This window comes from Kwoniella pini, chromosome 8 (genome assembly GCF_000512605.2).
Source record: "Kwoniella pini CBS 10737 chromosome 8, complete sequence".
NCBI classification, from domain to species: Eukaryota; Fungi; Basidiomycota; class Tremellomycetes; order Tremellales; family Cryptococcaceae; genus Kwoniella; species Kwoniella pini.
This window is the reverse complement of record NC_091723.1, coordinates 211,225-229,088: the sequence shown is the minus strand read 5'-3', so window position 1 is coordinate 229,088 and position 17,864 is coordinate 211,225. Positions and strand designations below refer to the sequence as shown.

At 38.0% G+C, this 17,864-nt stretch overlaps 7 protein-coding genes across 7 annotated transcripts; 3 read left to right on the top strand and 4 right to left on the bottom strand.

Moving 5' to 3' along the window:
• Nucleotides 1-665: 665 nt before the first annotated feature.
• On the bottom strand, nt 666-2,084 carry I206_105837 (uncharacterized protein; the record flags this gene model as incomplete). Its single annotated transcript, XM_019156387.1, has 1 exon — nt 666-2,084. The coding sequence occupies one exon, from the start codon at nt 2,082-2,084 to the stop codon at nt 666-668; it is 1,419 nt and encodes a 472-aa protein (XP_019010189.1).
• A 446-nt stretch (nt 2,085-2,530) lies between these two features.
• Nucleotides 2,531-4,259, top strand: I206_105836 (methylthioribose-1-phosphate isomerase; the record flags this gene model as incomplete). Its single annotated transcript, XM_019156386.1, has 7 exons — nt 2,531-2,637; nt 2,755-3,217; nt 3,303-3,453; nt 3,525-3,622; nt 3,710-3,813; nt 3,882-4,054; nt 4,183-4,259. The coding sequence occupies 7 exons, from the start codon at nt 2,531-2,533 to the stop codon at nt 4,257-4,259; spliced, it is 1,173 nt and encodes a 390-aa protein (XP_019010188.1).
• Nucleotides 4,260-4,430: 171 nt separating this feature from the next.
• On the bottom strand, nt 4,431-8,579 carry I206_105835 (uncharacterized protein; the record flags this gene model as incomplete). Its single annotated transcript, XM_019156385.1, has 3 exons — nt 4,431-6,761; nt 6,831-7,449; nt 7,522-8,579. The coding sequence occupies 3 exons, from the start codon at nt 8,577-8,579 to the stop codon at nt 4,431-4,433; spliced, it is 4,008 nt and encodes a 1,335-aa protein (XP_019010187.1).
• A 456-nt stretch (nt 8,580-9,035) lies between these two features.
• On the top strand, nt 9,036-10,815 carry I206_105834 (uncharacterized protein; the record flags this gene model as incomplete). The annotated part of the gene is made up of 9 exons (XM_019156384.1): nt 9,036-9,178; nt 9,262-9,542; nt 9,615-9,733; nt 9,787-9,892; nt 9,960-10,050; nt 10,107-10,258; nt 10,326-10,431; nt 10,507-10,561; nt 10,672-10,815. The coding sequence occupies 9 exons, from the start codon at nt 9,036-9,038 to the stop codon at nt 10,813-10,815; spliced, it is 1,197 nt and encodes a 398-aa protein (XP_019010186.1).
• Nucleotides 10,816-11,048: 233 nt separating this feature from the next.
• On the bottom strand, nt 11,049-12,200 carry I206_105833 (uncharacterized protein; the record flags this gene model as incomplete). Its single annotated transcript, XM_019156383.1, has 1 exon — nt 11,049-12,200. The coding sequence occupies one exon, from the start codon at nt 12,198-12,200 to the stop codon at nt 11,049-11,051; it is 1,152 nt and encodes a 383-aa protein (XP_019010185.1).
• A 616-nt stretch (nt 12,201-12,816) lies between these two features.
• Nucleotides 12,817-13,615, bottom strand: I206_105832 (uncharacterized protein; the record flags this gene model as incomplete). Its single annotated transcript, XM_019156382.1, has 3 exons — nt 12,817-13,059; nt 13,123-13,396; nt 13,470-13,615. The coding sequence occupies 3 exons, from the start codon at nt 13,613-13,615 to the stop codon at nt 12,817-12,819; spliced, it is 663 nt and encodes a 220-aa protein (XP_019010184.1).
• A 451-nt stretch (nt 13,616-14,066) lies between these two features.
• I206_105831 (uncharacterized protein) lies at nt 14,067-17,809 on the top strand (the record flags this gene model as incomplete). The annotated part of the gene is made up of 4 exons (XM_019156381.1): nt 14,067-14,115; nt 14,196-14,302; nt 14,362-14,808; nt 14,879-17,809. The coding sequence occupies 4 exons, from the start codon at nt 14,067-14,069 to the stop codon at nt 17,807-17,809; spliced, it is 3,534 nt and encodes a 1,177-aa protein (XP_019010183.1).
• Nucleotides 17,810-17,864: the final 55 nt, after the last annotated feature.

Below are 17,864 nucleotides of genomic sequence, written 5' to 3'. Positions count from 1 at the left end.
TAGATGCCTAAGAAGGCAAATGTCTGCTATAGGATCAAGTGCCGAGTGGATACCTGTGATCCGTGACTGTAATGCCAGTCTTGATCTAATTGACGGATGGGGAAAAGGCAATGTGCAACGTGATCTTGGTCTAGATGTTACGAAACACTGGTATCTATGATCAAGATCGGCAGTTGACAAGGTTCACCGTAAGTGTGCGAGTAAGGGTATCAAGAAGCGTGTTTAGTGTGTGTGCGATCGATGTGATGAACAAGGTAGACATTGCATAGTTCGTACCTCCGTCGACCTTTATATGCCGTATTATATCCAATAACCATATTGATCGCTTGTTGTATACAAATGGGCTGATTTGAGTTGAGGATGAAACGGACCATTCTGAAGTCGCCTTTTGTGAGTTTTGACATAATAAGAGAATGAAAGTATAATGATCAGGTTGTCATTCTTGATTTGATTGTAGAGTCAAACACGAGTTTTGATAACTCTTTCTATTGTTCCTGAATATAACTAACTGGTCTGTGCTATGTTTTCGGAAACAAAAAGGGGTTTAATAGATGATATGGTGACCGTGCGTAGGTTTATTGATGAAGATCATTGTATTCCTTCTGTTTCGTAATCCCTCGAACAGGACTAATTCTCTAGTAACCTGATTGGTCCTACCGGCTGATTCATAGTTGCTCATCAATCCACACCCAAGTACTTGCACATCCACCCCACAACCCTTTTATCTTTCCTTGTAAATCAACTCTTTCTAAGCTCGGCCGATCATTGTTATCCCCTAAAGCAAGATTTCCATGTTCATTCCAACCTCCAGTCCATAACGTTTCTCCACCTGTTTCTTCCCTTTTCAATTTGAGTAATAAATGCTCTGAACCTACAACAAGTTTTTCAACTTTCCATCCCAATGGTATATCGATTTTCCCCATTTTTGCCGAGATTTCCTCACATCCCAGTCGAAGAAGTTGAGAATGTGTATTTGAACCTTGAGCAAATACTTCGTTTTGATCATTTAAGAAATAAGATCCATTCCAAGTTGTAGCTATGCTTTTAATGTTTCTTAGTGTATGTACATCTGTGATTGGATTTTTCAAATTATTGCCCCATCCCATTACAGTACCATCGGACAGTAAAGCTAAATTATGAGAAGCACCTAATGATATATCTACAATCTTTGCTTTTGATGATATGGGTAAATCAATAGCAATAGGAGGTGATGAAGTAGATCTTGATACAGCCTTGCCTTTGCCTTTGCCTTTCCCTTTGTTACTGTAAAACATACTTGAGCTTGACGAGTCTGACTCTAAACAACTCGACAAAGTCTTAGCATCTAATTCACCTTTTCTACTTGCACCCCAACCCATGACTCTCTGTTTACCATCTCCATTCACAATAACCACAATAACATGTCTCTGGCCACCTTTTATCAATTCTATTCTCTCCCCTGGTTGTAAACCTAGATTTACAATAGTTGGCTTTTGAGAAGCTTGAGAAATAGGTATTTCTGAAGGAGCATTTAAAGTTAAAGGGAAATTAGAACTTGAACCTAATTCACCAAAATCATTTGATCCACAAGAAATTACAATTTGTTCTATCTTTTGATCCTCTATAGGATCGATTTTTCCATTTAAGCCTGATCCTCCTATAGATGATTCACATTGCCGTGCTTTAAAGCTTTTACTTCTTTGATAAACTATGAAACTCGTTGTCCAAGTTGCAGCTATTTTAACAGGTTCCCATTCTTCTTTATCATCTATTTCTGCAGAATTTAGAAGATTCAAAGGCTTCCATTTGGATTCAGGCTTTATATCATTCCATAATGCACAACGTGGTCCTAATTGACCGAAAGTATTCGTTCCTGCACCTAGAAGGATGTTCTTACCAGGTCTATCACCACCTGCACTGGAAGGAGAGATGAGTAATAAAGAATGAGCAGAAGTTGAGACCAAATCCAGAATCTGCGATTCACTTGAGAAGCTGGGCAAGGAAGGATGATATATTGTTGGTGTTAAGATCGATACGTCATCTGGATGATTGATTGATAAATGCGAAGCTGCATTTGAACCGCAAGCGAGAAGACGAGGAGGCATGTCGACCAAAAGGAGCTATGAAGTAAGTCGCTCTTAGCGCCTTATTGCACGGTGATCGTATATCAACGTCCTCGCCCACATCGAGAGGTACATTTTGAGAAAACAAGAATGACCTGTATCAAATCTACTTTCAACATTTCATAAATCCTACTCGTCATGATGGTGCCCCGTTTTTTCATTTGAATGTCAACAAGTATTACAAATAGAATTGTATTTGATTTCTAGCCAAATCAATCAATTCGTAATCACAGTTAAAATAAATCATAATTCATAAGTTTCTAATTTTGTGCCTGACGTTTTTTTCGAAATCAAAAACGTCAAACGTGCTCTTGAGAGCAACTTAAATGATAAAAGCTTGGGATATATTTCGTTCAAAAAGAAGGCTACTTTTCCTTTGCTTGATCATCTGAGCAAACAGATTACAGGAAATTCAAAACATTCACAAAATGGTCGCTCAAGCTCCTTCAGGTAAAAAGCCATTACCCGATATGATGACATCTATCAGAATAGATAAATCAGGTCAAGTTGAAATTGTTGATCAACTCTTACTTCCGTGAGTGGTCCATTTAACTCGAATCAAACTCTAATCGCTCTTTTAATAATCAAATGGTATACGAAAATGATCATTTAAGCTGACCAAAAAAAAATTTAATAAAAATAATAATAATAGTCATTCAGTCAAATGGATTCCAATTTCAACTACTGAAGAAGCATTTGAAGCTATAAAATCAATGAAAATAAGAGGTGCACCTGCAATTGCATCTTTAGCTGCTTTATCTTTAAAATCTTCTTTATCATCTTCTTTTAATATTAATGGGAAATCTAAAGAAGAAATTAAAAATTGGATATTAGAAAAATGTAATTATTTACAATCTTCTAGACCTACTGCAGTAAATTTAAGTGAAGCTATGAATAGAATTAGAAATTATATAAAGGCTTCAACAAATTCAAAAAGTAATACAACTGAATTAATAGAAAAAGTAAAAGAAATTTGTAAAAATGTACATGAAGAAGATCTTGAAAGAAATATGTTAATGGGTAAATTAGGTGCTGAATGGTTATTTAAAAAAAGTGGTGAAAAACAAAAATTAAAAGTTATTACTGTTTGTAATACTGGTAGTTTAGCTACTTCTGTGAGTTTGAGTTTGAATTTGAATCAATCTTCAATTTAAGATGAATCATGGTTACTTAATTAACGCTTGAATCCATAAAATATAGGGATACGGAACTGCTATAGGAGTTATAACTGCTTTATTTGAAAATGAACAACTTGATACAGCTTATTACGCTCAAACTACTCCATATCATCAAGGATCAAGATTAACTAGTTTAGAATTAACAACTTTACAAATTCCAGCTTGTATGATATGTAAGCGTATAATTCTTTTATTAGACAATGATTTCAAAAAGCTGAATTTTAATCTTACTATTTATATTTAGGCGATACAATGCTTGGATCATTATTTCAACATGAAGATATAGATGGTGTAATTGTAGGAGCTGATAGAGTAGTTAAAAATGGTGATACAGCTAATAAGGTAGGTTAAATCCAAAGATCAAATTTATCCTTGATTTATTTACTTTTGAAAACCCATTTAAGCTAATTAATTGATTTGATTTAAAAGATCGGTACATACCAAGCAGCAGTATTAGCTCAAAGACATAATGTACCATTCATGGTAGTTGCTCCTGTAACTACAATAGATCTTTCTCTACAAACAGGTGCAGAGTGAGTAAAATACACTTGATGTTTTCGCTATTACTTTCCTTGAATTACTGATAAATCTGTAATTTTAGAATACATATAGAACAAAGACCTTCTATAGAAGCAACTCAAATTAGAGGTCTAAATCTTGAAACAGGTAAATTAAGCGTAATAAGAATTACTCCAGAAGGTGTAGGAGAAGGTGATAAACCTTGGCAAAAAGTTTATAATCCTTCTTTTGATGTTACTCCTGCTGAACTTATAAGTGAGTTAAAAAATTTTAATTGTTTTTTTGGTTTTTTTTTTTTCTTTTTGTTTCATCATTTATGAATGGATTTTTAATAAGAAAATTCAGCTATGCTAATTTTGTGATGTAATGGAATCTTTTTTTAGGTTGCGTCGTTACTGAAAAAGGAGTTGCAGAAAGAAAACAAGGTGAAAAAAGTATAAATGTTTCTTCAATTTGTTAAATGTTTAACTTTGTTTCATTTAAATCTATATTTTGGTGAATATCACAGTAATTCGCATTTGAAATTATATATTTGTATATAGGAATGCATCAATGTATATATCATAGATTAATACAAATCAAGATCAAATAAAACAAGATAATCATTAATCAATCTCTTAATAAATCATAATCAAGTTGGCGATAACAATTCAACATATTCTTTAGGCGGTCTAGTAGGTAAAGGTGGAGGTGGTGAAAAATCATTTAAACCTTCTTTTGCTTTTCCAGCTTTTATAGTTGGATCCCTATTAATTAAAGGTGAATCAGGTGGAATATTTCTTGTTGAAATTGTTTTTGAAGTATTTTGAAAATCAGATGAATTATTATTTAATATTTTTTCAGAAATTAAACCTAAACTAGTTCTTGGTTTATTAACTTCTTTCATAATTGATTCCGAATTTCCTCGTGAAGATGAAGGTGAAGCATTAGTAGCTTGTTGATTGCTTTTGTCTTTTTCGGCTGGGATATATCCTTTTTCATCCAGTCCATCTATTCCAGGGGGTGATTCAACTGGAGGAGCTAAAATAGGTGTAATTGAAGATGAATCTTTTTTTTCGTTTCCAATCACCGGTACTGCATTAGATCCAGATCCAGATCCAGATCCAGAAGCTTGAGCTACTTTATCTTGAGCTTCATAATACCTTCTCATCTGTTCTTTCTCATCGATAGCACCTACACTTGGTATTATTCTCGAAGGATTACTCTGTTGAGTTCGAGGTCCAATTTTGGTTGATATCAAAGGTGATCCACTAGCCTGAGCAACTTTATCCTGAGCCTCATAATACCTTCTCATCTGTTCCTTTTCATCGATCGCACTGGGCACATTGTTTACTTTAGGCGAAGAATCAGGGGTATTTTGAACATTACGTGAACCGGATGCTTGAGGAGAACTAGACGCCCTTGCAACTCGATCTTGAGCTTCATAGTATTTCCTCATTTGTTCTTTCTCATCTACAGCAGAGACAGCTTGAGGTTGGGCTCTTGGTGGTGTACTAAAGTCATTACTTCCACTAGGTATCCTGGATCCAGATGCAAACCCAGATCCAGATCCAGAGCCGGAGCCGGATCCAGAAGCCTGCATGACTCGATCTTGAGCTTCGTAATATCTCCTCATTTGTTCCTTTTCGTCGATCGCACTAGAGCCAGGTATAGGTGCTCTCGGCGATGCTTTTAAAGTCAATCGTTCAACGGTATTTGATGGTCCAGCTTGAGACTGACTGGGAGATTGTATACCTTGTACTCTAGCAACTTTATCTTGAGCTTCGTAATATCTTCTCATTTGTTCTTTTTCATCTACTGCCGAAGTACCGATATTCTCTCGAGATCGATTAGAAGCCAAATGAGGTGGAGGACTTTGCTGGGAGCTACTTTCACCTCGTGATACTGCAGCTACCCTATCTTGAGCTTCATAATACCTTCTCATTTGTTCCTTCTCATCGATTGCTGTAGGGACCACATTTCCTGAGGCTGAAGATCTTGAACCCTCGCTATTTTGCAGATTCATCACCTGATCAGATCTGGCTGTCAGATTCATACCTGAAGCAGAGCTACTAGTCGCGGCAGGATCCCCGGGACGATCATCTAATATCGGACCGTCGGGTCTTACATTTCCAGTCGTCTTTGATAATGCACTACTACTTCCCACTCCTACAAGCTTACCTGGTGAACCAGGTGGAGACTGACTTTGAGCTCGAGAAACAGCGTCTTGAGCCTCGTAATACCTTTTCATCTGTTCTTTTTCGCTAAGCGGATTTCCCGATCCTGAAGCGGAAATGCCTAAACCTGCAGAACTCGATCGAGTATGGGGGAAAATTGCATTATAAGGTATAGGTGCATCTTCTTGTTGCTCTAGCATAGTCGAACGAGCAGGAAGTCGGGGGGAAGTTTTGAGAGCCTGAATTATACTTGATTGCCTTTTTGAAGAATTACTTCCTGATCCAGCAGCATTATTTGAACTGACGGCAGCAACAGCATTGCCAGCTTCTTCATACCTCTTTCTCTGAGCCTCTTTCTCGTCAATGGCTGAAATGTGCTCCTCATTCTCAGGTACACTGGGTGGTGGTGGTGAGCTCATCCGATTACCCGGCGGTGGAGAAGCTAATCTTGTCGAATTGATAGTCCTCGGACTAGAGTTAGCCGGAGAAGCATTATTACTTGTATATTCGGATACGGGTCTAGAAGGAGCGGTATATTGACGTTTAGGTTGAGCAGGAATGGGAGGTGCGTATTCAGGAGGAGGAATTTCAGGGATTTCTTCTTCATTCTGCTTTTTTGGTTGTTGAGCTGATCGAGCATTTTCGTATCGTTCCCTTTGTAGCGATTTCTCTTGCTCTGCTGATAAGTGGAAAGCGCTCGGAGGGACAGCAGGTCTGCTTGAGGTTGGTCTTGAGGGCATGAAGCCTGGCGAGGATTGCCGGGTGGACGGTGACGGCATTGTGGGCGTTGTTGGCGGCATACCGTTCTGCATTAAGTTCATCTCATAAGCTTCTAGGCAGGATCATCATGGCCAAGGAAAAAAGTGTGAACTTACATCATTCGACATCGTGCTGGCGATTGTTTCACCATCCCGTCCTGATCCAGATCCCATAGCAGACCTTAAACCGTTATCCCATCTACCGAATGTAGCCATAGTCGCCGTCGAATATCTGTTGCTAGAGCCATCGTGTCCAACATCGCTTTGTACATACCTTTCATTCTGATTAGAGGCTTCCACGGACGGCGAGGTTGGTGTTATACTCCTTGGTCGTGGCGCGGGTTGAGGACTTGGAAATATGACGTTGCCTTGCCTTTGACCCGGGGATGTCGGCATAGTAGCATATGGTCGGTGTTGAGTGATCTGAGGTGCCATACCAAACTCAGTCGCATTGTAATTGGTATTGGTGGTGGTGAAAGTACTTTCACTCGTGCTAGATGAATGTCGATGAAATCCTTGCCGAGGGTTGAATCCCTGATCCGACTGTGACTGAGGTCCTTCGGAAAGTGGTCGCGGGGTAGGAATGTTCGGGTTGAGATTTAGGTTACTCTGATTGGATCGAGTATTGGGAGGTAAATCAGGTTGAGAGCCTGAAAAGGGCGTTGAGTCGATTGGACGAGGTGAAGGAGCTGGTTGAGGGGGATTAGGACATAAAGAATCAACATGGCCTATTTCTCTGCACGGATAACTTTTAGTCCCGTTGTTTCCTTTTCCAACTGATAAATAGCAATGGAAATTCTAAACTTACCTGACAGCATGCAAGGCATCGCCTCTCCCAAGTATACCGACCGTATACTTGATACCTCCAGTTTCCACTTTATCTCTCAGACCATCCATAACAGCTTTTATTTCCAGCTCATATTCAATCTTTAGCGATTTGGCAGTGGTTACGCTTACGAGAGCACGTTCAACTAGCATTTCAATTCTAGCAGACTTTTCTCCACCCAGACCAATTCGTTCATCTACCGCAGCTTTGATTGTTGATATAGGCCTTGATCTGACTATAGGAGTTTGTAAAGATTTCCTTTTTTTACCACCTTTTGTACCATTATTATCCTGTAAGAGGGGAATAGAAGTTATAACTTCATACATGGTACATTCAAAACCTTTTAATTTGAAAGCTTGAGATTTTGTAGATTTTAATGAAGCTGAAAATTGAATTTTATCATTAGGACCAAATGCTAAACTTGGTCTATGAAAAGTTAATATCAACTGATCATTTGAAAATTTCTTAATTATTGAATAACCTTTTTCGATATATTTAGGATCAGAAGGTTGATTATATATAGGCCAAGATGAATGTAATTCATTTTTAATGATAATTAAAGGTTCTGAGATTTTAAGTATTGGATAAGATTCTTTTTTAAATAAACCGCCTTTTTGTTTATAACATATTGCAGCTACTAATTCGTATCTTATTCCAGTTGATTTAGGTAATTCAGCTGTAGGTGGTATATCTAAAGGTAAAGGTAAATGAAATGGAAAATCTGAAGTTTCGATTGATTGAGTTTCTTTATCTTTATCTTTACTGGAATCAGAAGGTTTCCATACAGTTAAAATTTCTCCTATATGTTCCCAAGTTTCTGTACTAGCATTCGGAAATCCAGCTGGTAAACTTTCATATTTACGTATCTCAACTCTTACCCATTTTGCTTTAACTGGTATACTACCTACTCTTAATTCTAATTGACCATGTACTCCAGCTGCTTTACGATTTGTAGATGGAGAAGCTGGTATACCTGGATACGCCTGGATAAAAGGAAGATGTGGTGGAGCTCGAAGTAACAAACGACAAGGGTGTGACATATCTTTATGATATCATGGAGTAGGCAAGGCTCAGTCAAATTTGATGTGGTTAAACTCTGGAAAAGGTTGAGGTTACGTTCAGGAAGTCTTGTGAGCGATTGTAGCTGAGATATTATGCTATATTATGAAAAGTGATTTGTTGCTTGTATATGAACTACCATGAGTGATTGACCGAGACATTTCATTCTCGGTCATGTCAACATCAACATCAAACATCGTCATAATACAAGTAGTCACATTCCGTCCCTTAAGCTTATATTATTTGGTCTTTCGATCAAACCCACGTGGCTAATGTTATCACTCATCAATATTGTATATTAATCAAACGCACAGACCCGGTTCAGTAGGAAGCCGAGATGGTCCAAAAGTTAATTAACCGCAATCCTAATGACTAATTACAAAGAGTATTATCTTCAAGCACATTCATAAAGCGAGAAGAGGACCATATACCACATCATGTCAGACACATTTCGAAAAGCTATAGCTCATAAATTACCCAAACTTCCAGCTACCAAAGCACCATGGGCAGAAGAAGATGAAGATGAACAAGAAGAATTAGAGGAGGAAGAAGGTGATAATTTGAGTGATTTGCATGCCGCGTAAGTCTTTTTAATACATTCGAGCTGTGTATGCCTAGTACTTTGACCTACTGGACTCATATTGCGATGCGGAATCGATGCAGTCTTCCACCACCATCAAAATTCGGTTCAACAGATTTAACTCCCCTTTCAGCTTCATCATTCTTTACTCAAGCATTAGAAGTTACACCAGAATCATCGCCAGTAACGTTCAGAGTATACTTAACTCCGCCTAAAGTTGTCGACGATAAAGGTAAAGGAACATATTTGATATGTCATCATGGAGCAGGAGCATCTGGTTTAAGTTTCGCGGCTTTAGCCAAGTATATAACGGCTAGTAGTAATGGGGAATTGGGAGTTTTAGCTTTTGATTGTAGAGGACATGGTGAGTATTCATGTTTCTTCCTCTTTAGGCTTGCAATCTGGGAATGTCAGCTTAGGTATTGATGACAATTAGGTAAAACAAAAACTTCAACTTCATCAGAAACGGATTTATCATTACCTACCCTTCTTAACGATTTGCTAGGATTGATAGAACATATCTTCCCGAATCCCAAAGAATCACCTTCATTACTGGTAAGCTTTTACCTCCGGTTGTAATGGACATAACAGCTTATGTGAAAGATTAGTTAATGGGTCATTCAATGGGTGCAGCGCCAATATTATCGGCCGCTCCAATGTTACAGAAAAAGGGATGTACAATACCTGGAGTTATAGTCCTAGATGTCGTCGAAGGTTAGCTGATTCAGTACCTGTGGACATAGTACAATAGAGTAGCTGATACCAAATATACTTGGGATAGGCACAGCAATAGAAGCTTTGCCTCTAATGAAATCCATTCTCGCCCAACGTCCGAATTCGTTTAGATCAGTAGTAGACGCAATACATTGGCAGTAAGTCTGGTGTACTTCTGGATTCAGCAAAATAACGGTGACTAATCATGAGACAGCTTATCATCCAACACTCTCCGAGATCCAGAAGCGGCAAGAGTATCCGTACCTTCTTTCATAATACCTGATTCTAGGGATACCCCAAATTCCGGTGTGGGCAGTAAGCAAATTTGGAGAACTGATTTATTAGCTACTGAGCCTTATTGGGAAGGTGAGTCATTCTCGAGCCAATGGTAAATCCGCTATGCTGATACGATGATTCATATGGGTCAATTTAGAATGGTATAAAGGCTTAAGTCGGCGCTTTTTAGAAGCTAAATGCGCTAGATTACTTGTTTTAGCTGGACAAGAGAGATTGGACAAGGAATTGATGGTTGGGCAAATGTACGTCGCGATATTCTTATGTCTCTCATCATTCGTCTTGGTTCGGGACTATCACCTATGCTGACAATATGCTAGGCAAGGGAAATTCCAATTAGAAGTCATGCCTGATACGGGTCATTATTTGCATGAGGTGAGCCTGTAGTTATTTTTACCTGGGGTTCGTGCAGGATAAATTTGGCGTTAGCTTTAGGTCAAAGAACTAAATAACTCGATGAGCTGACTTGATCATTCTCGACTTAGGATAATCCTTCTTCTTTAGCTTCTACAATCATTCAATTCTGGAAAAGAAATACACGTGTGCTCATTTTACCTCCTAAAATTGGTCAACCTGGTGTACCTGGTTTAAAGTCTAATAATGTAGTCAAGAGAGTAGGAGAAGAATAAAATAAGTAATGATTTAGGTTTATGAATATTGAAGATTATGCTTTAATTTATAGATTTATATTAAAATGTATGTATTTCTATTTTAGAGATGATTACAACAAATACTAATACTTATCGAATGACTTTTGGTTATAATTGAAAAGAATTATGTAAATTTATTTTTTTCATTAAAATAAGATTTGATTTATATTTTAATTAATAAAAATCCTTTTTTTATTTATTATTTATTATTTTTATTTTTGAAGTTGTTGTTGTTGAGAATCACACCAAATTGGATATTTACAATTACAAATTCCATTAAAATCAACTTTTCTAAAAGTTATACTAAATCTTTCTTTTCTTTTACTTGTAATTAATTCTTCTTCTTCTTTATTATTAGAATTAGGAATAAGATCAGTTGCTCTTGATTTAATTCCATGTGTCCATGCAAATCTAATTTCATTAGTCATTATACATAAACTATTTGATTTAAGTTGAATTTCAAAATATGTTGAATCAATTTGATTATTTGATGGAATTGATTCTTCGATTTTTAAATTTGATATTTCTTTATTTATTGTTGTTGTTGTTGTTGTTATGGTTGTTGAATTTTCCAAATTACCATTTGAATTTGTTAAACATCTTCTAGGTGAAAACATTTTTTCAGCAATTGATAAATTAGCTTTTTGAAATGACATATTAATTAAAGAACCTAAAGAAAAAGAAATTATAAATTTTGAAAAACAAGAATGTGTATCAATATGTGGAGGTATACCTGATTTTATTGGATAAAATTGTAAAGTTGCTTGATTCATTTTTGAATTTTCTTCTTCATTTTCTGTATCTAATTCTAGTAAATGAGTATTCATTGAATTAATGACATGTTGAATGTATTTAGGTACAGGAATTGGATTTAAAGTTGCATGATTTGTTTTATAATCATATTTTGGTCCATAATGTATTGCTTTTCTACATGATGATTTTGATTTTGATTTTATTTCAGTTTCAGTTTTAGTTTTAGATTGATTTGAATTTGATTCCAAATTTTGATTAAAATTTTGATTTTGATTTTGTTTATATTTAGATATTTCTAAATTATCTAATTCTTCTTCTTTATCTTTCTCTTTCTCTTTATCTTTTTCTTCTTTTTCTTTAAATTCTTCTTTCATTTTATTTAATAATTTTTCATATTCATCTTCAGGTAAAAAATTATCAATTATAATTAATCCATTATTATATGTTTTTATAATTTGTTCATGTATTGTACTTTTTGAATTATCTTCTGATGATGATGATGATGATGATAGGTTATCGTTATCATTTGATATAGTCACTTGATTTATACGAGTTGAATAATTCCAAGGATTTTCGACCCATTTTATATCTTCTATACGATTATTGACCATTTTCTTAAATCAAATCAAATTGTAATTGAATATTCTTTCATCTAGTATTGACTTTTTGGCAATGATAATAGATATTATATCATTTTAAGTTTAATTTTCTTTCCCTTAATAGAAGAATGAATGGAACTTGTATGATCTTTTTGAGTTTACATTAGCTTTACTCTGTAGACGATACTTGACAGACAGTTCGAAGGACAGAACCAAACGAATGACAAAAAGAACAACAAAAATGCCCATGCTCACGTGGATAGTAGATATCGGTAAAAGTCCGGATAAACTTGATATACATGTTACATGATTATTTTGCTCCGTACATAACATACAACGTTTAAGAAGATGCATGGAGCGCATGTAGGAGAGATCGTTTTGTGATATCATACATAAGCGCAAATTTAGGTTCCTCCTTGATCCCGACTGAATTCAATACAAGCTTTCTTTGGCCCAATCTGGTGCATGAACGAGCGCCAGTAAGAACGACATTTTCACACTCGCTCGGTCATACAACACAAGCTGATTACTTGGGCGCCTGCGGAGCGTCTTCAGCCTTGTGGAAACTGGAAACTGCCAAAGCGTTTATTCCAGACTGTCTAAGTCGATCAGGAACTCCTCAGGCTCTTCAAGTAACCAGAGCTTTTATTGGCTTTCTTTTCGGTCGAGGCGTGATTTCCACCACTTCATCGTCCATTTCCTCCTTATCATCGATTAATATCACGTCTTTGGAATTTATACTTCTTGTACCATTCCAAGCAGGTGTATTTCCTCGATACATCGCATCAAGAGGAGGTGGTCTAGCGTTAGAAACATGTATAGCTTCCAAGATGAAAGGTAAAGGTTTTAAGTAACTTGATGAGGTTTTGACCTATCACATGTATACCTTTAGTATCACTTCGTTTCTCATGACCAAATTTCGAATGTAACTCACTTTGCGTACCATCTTTTGTCCATCACCTTCTAACCATCCTACGATATTAACCCATTCTCCCCTATTCAAGCTTAACGATTCTCGGTTAACGAATCCGGGATGGGTGGAGTTGACCGTCTGAATAGGTGTTGACATATCCTTTAAGGATGGACTTTGACCAAGTAGGGGAGTTGTGATATTGATCAAAATAGTAGGAGATGGAGAATGAGGTTGTGTAATAGGTGGAAATGAAGTTAAGAGTAACAGCGAAGTAGGTGGATGGAATGCTAAAACTCTACATAAACAGTATTTAGCAAAATTTTCTACACTGAGTTAGCTCATCCTTAGGAAGCTGCATGTATACTCACTGTCCGATGAAGCGTAATTTTTTACCATGATGAGATGGATTGATAGAGTGTAAAGGTAAAAACAAAGCTGATGCTATAAGATCAGTAGGTGGATTGGGAGGTGCAAGAGCGATAAGCTGCGATGATATTCGTTGAGCGTCGACCATTACTCCTTTACTGGTTAAAGTATCAGTGTTCTGTTATCCATTGCTAGTCATGAAACGGTGTAACGAGAACAAAAGTCAAAATGAGTAATAATCTAGGAACCAAATAGTATCCGGTAAGACTAAAGTCGCGTCAACCAATTCAACCTGAAACACTCTCAATACCACGTGTTGTTTAGTCCGTGCGTCATATCAATCATTTCAAACAACACAAAACAATTCAAGCTCATCACATCAATTACAGTGACAATAACTTTGAGATCATCATCGATACCTCTATTCGGGAAGATCATAAAAGTCCTGCTCAATATCATCACATACTGGGTATTTGGCCATCCTGACAGCTGTCCACGGTCAGAAACGTGATCACGCCACCACATACCTACCCATTGAGACGTCTTAGGGGTTATTCGAATAAATTAGATAATTCGAGCAGGGTCTTCTTGACATTCCCATGGCAACTTCATTTGCCGATTCAGGTCCATTAGACGAATACTTTCGAGGTGAGCTGGATGTCGGCTTTCATCTAGGTCATCGGGCCGCTTTACTGGGGAAGCCTGCTGACATAAAGGCTGATATATAGATGAAAGCGGTAGTTCTTCGTTAGACGAACATGCTCAAGGTCAAAGATTGAATATGGAGATGGACTTCACCAAGGATAGTCACATACCAAATGATTCTGGAGATGTCGTGAGTGGCTATGAATATGCTATGCTTTGCAATCATGCTTGTTGCTGATTCTACGATAGACACTGGTTGATCGGCCTTCAATATCACCAATGAAAGGATGGACAGGCTCAATTGCAAGTTTAGCTGGACCAAGCTCGATACCGCTGTCTATCTTGGACGTACCTGGTAAATTTCCATCACCAAGTAGGTTGACATTCTCAGACGAGTCATTTGCAGAAAGGTTTAAATACCTTATATGCTCGAGTGGATTATTGGAGAAAGATTATGTGCCAGTTCTGGTGGGCAACGTGGACAGTGAAGCAGGGGATGAGAAGAAAGACGATCAATCAAAGGCAAATGAGGACTGGACGCAAAGAGCTCGGGAAAGGTGGGACTTAGTCTTGGCGTGTGGAGCCTTGATTGTAGGTTTGACGATAAGTTTAGGGATATGGATAGTATTAGGAATAGGATTGACAGCTTGTCTGGTCGTCATGCGCTCCAAGGATTTGCTACCTGTGTCGTTGCAGGTAAGTTCTTTTTGTTTTCTGCTATTGGCATACGTATTATCAATATGTTGATCTCTCTCCTTCGGACCAGATGCGTCAAGCGTCCGAATCAGCTTCCTCATCACAAGACGATACGCCACAGACTCAAGCTTTGATGTCTTTGACAAATTTTATCTCCTGTTCCAACGCATTGAACAACACACTCTCGGCATCGCTATTCATTCTCGATCCTCATCCCTACAGCCTTCACAGCCACAATACACTTCGAGTCTCTTTGCATCGGTTTACAGGGAATATGACAGACCATCTCGCGACAGCCACTTCGGCTCTCTTGGAAATGGCAGACAAGAAGGAATTGTCAGTTTTAGGTGAAATGTATGACATACCTGTCGTCGGATCATTCTTTCATTCGAGAAGGCGTCAAAGTATTACAGATTCGTCAAGCGAAGAAGAATTCGATAGTTATTACTCCTCCCTGAGCTCTATACAAAGACCTGTATCACCTCACCGGCCTTCCTCACTTCCTTCACCTGATAACAAGCACTGTTCTGGCTACTTAGCGTCCTCTTTACCTAATCGATTGGCTCCATCCCCACTTAAACGACTACACTCAAATTCGCCGCATTCGCATAGGTACTCGTTCGGGTCATTGCCTGACAAAGAGGATAGATTCACTCAGATACCCGATAGAACACCTAGACTATCCAAACGAGCAAGCGTAGAACGGTTGAGGGATACTTGGTCTAATTCTCCGAGATTTGAAAGACCACGACATGAAAGAAGAATCACCGAGGCTGATGAAGAAGAAGAAGATTTTACAGAAGGCGAAACTTCGAGATCCTCCGATCAATCTGTATCAAGCGATGACAGTACTCCGATGAAGTCTTCAATCAGACGACCATCAAGTGAGACCGAAGGCGGAAACCTTCCCTCTATGTCGCCCAAATCCCCACCAGTAAGGAGTAAAGCAGGATTAGGTGTAACAATACCTCGTACGCCAATCCTGACTAGAGAAAGGGAAATTCCTCGATCATCATCTCCCTTCAAACATGTTCCGTCTCCCCTGTCCAGAAGAATGTCCGCGAGCGGCGGACTACAACCTTTACGAACTGCTCTATTTGCCACTCCCACGTCGAGATCGGCTCCAAATTCGACTGCCCTCCTACCTTCGCCTTTCATGCCTGATAACGTGGTAGATCAGGCGCCACTATCGTCAGCACCACTTCGAGCTGCTTTGTCCCTGGATCCCACTTCAGTATCTGCATCAGCAAATTCGAAAAGAAGAAGTCTGCAAAATATGCCGTACTATTCCTCTTCCGATGACCAGCCCGTCGGGAGATTAGATTCATCGGTAGGATTGACTAGAACAAGATCAATGCCATTATCAGATCTTCAGGCATTGAGATCTGCAAGTACAGCTGGAGGATCGAAATCTCGAAGATCGTCCCTGAACCCGTTGAACAGTATTGGTTCTGGCCTAGGAATTGGATTTCCCATCAATTTCCCTGCTAACATGCGATCCAGTCTCAACACTCTTCCGCCGCCATCACCGACTCCTACCACGGGTTTGAGAAGAATTGAGAGTGTTTCTCCATTAACTCTACCTGCTCTCAAGGCAAGTTGTTTGGGCATCCATCTGAAGCGAAGACGATTAGCTTGTTGTTTGCTCGGATTGAAGTTCTCTGAAAAATCGGCAGGGCATTACTGGGTGGATGTGAAAGAGATTTTAGATGACTTGGCAGCGGGTATCAAGCAGGAGAAAGCGCTGTTAGAGAATGTTGTGAAGGAGGCGGAACAGGAAGCCAAAATAATGAGATCTATGGATCGTTTCAATATTCGTCAAGATGGTCATGTGTCAAGTGAGAGTCAAGGCATAGATGAATTATGGACGTCGTCCTCGAGCACTTTCGCTATATCGAAGCAAGATTTCGCCCCTCGTACTTCCGACGAAGCTTTGTTAAGTGAACATATCGATAAACTTTCGAATACTCTAGCAGGAGCTTGGAAAGAGCTTACTTTGATAAAGGGGAATATGATACAGAGTAATAGCGTAGATTTGGTAGGTTGGCATGAGATTAGAGGGCAATTAGGTCAAGGTTTAAGAGAATGGGAAAGGGGAAAAGAAATCATACATAGGATGAATTCAAATCCGGTATCGGAATTGCCAGGAGAGGAAGACGCAATTTCCCATCAAAAGGAAGTTGTACCAGATTTTATGAAGGCATGGAATGATGAAGAACAAGAACAAGAACAAGAACAAACATCACCTGAAACATCATTAGAAAGTCATGTTGAAAATCTACAACTAGAAGAAGAAGATTTACGGATTTTAAATCAAACTCAATATGAAATACTACCTCCTGTAGGTAAAGATGATATATTCGAAACTACAAGTATGCCTCTTTCAGATGAAAAGATATTACTTTCAAAATTGACTAGAGAAGAAAGAATTAAATTAACTAAAATATCAAGAGAAAAAGGTTTATCACTTAAACAACTTCTTAAAGTGAACGATGACCTAGAAGTTGCAAGTAAAACAGATTCAATCAAAATGAGAGAAAGAGGTGGGTTGGTTCTTGATGAGTTGAAATGTGTTATAGGTAGTATAAGGCGGATTAAAGATGGTGGAGACTTCCTTGATTTAGATAAAAGTTTGGTAGACATGACGGAGCGCGAAAGTGAGAAGAAAGAAGAAGATGTATTGAAGGGTGATGCGGGTATGATGCCGAACGGCATGAAGGTCGACTTGGACCTTGATGAGAATGTTAAGCAGAATGGCAACCAGCTTGAAAATAAAATAACGAGTCACAAAATCAGAACCAGTACGAATGATCATGATAACGACCATCACGAAAAGGATAATGACGATACTGAACATGGACTCATATCTACTGTCAAAGACCAAAATGAAATACATTCGACTACGAAGTTACGAAATATGAATCCATTTATTTTGGATATAGGAGAATTGAAAAGGAATTTACCTAGTCGAATTAATCATGAAGATGAAATTCTAAATTAATATTACTTTTCATTAACATATCAATGTAAGCATGTATATTCCGGATGAATGTGGT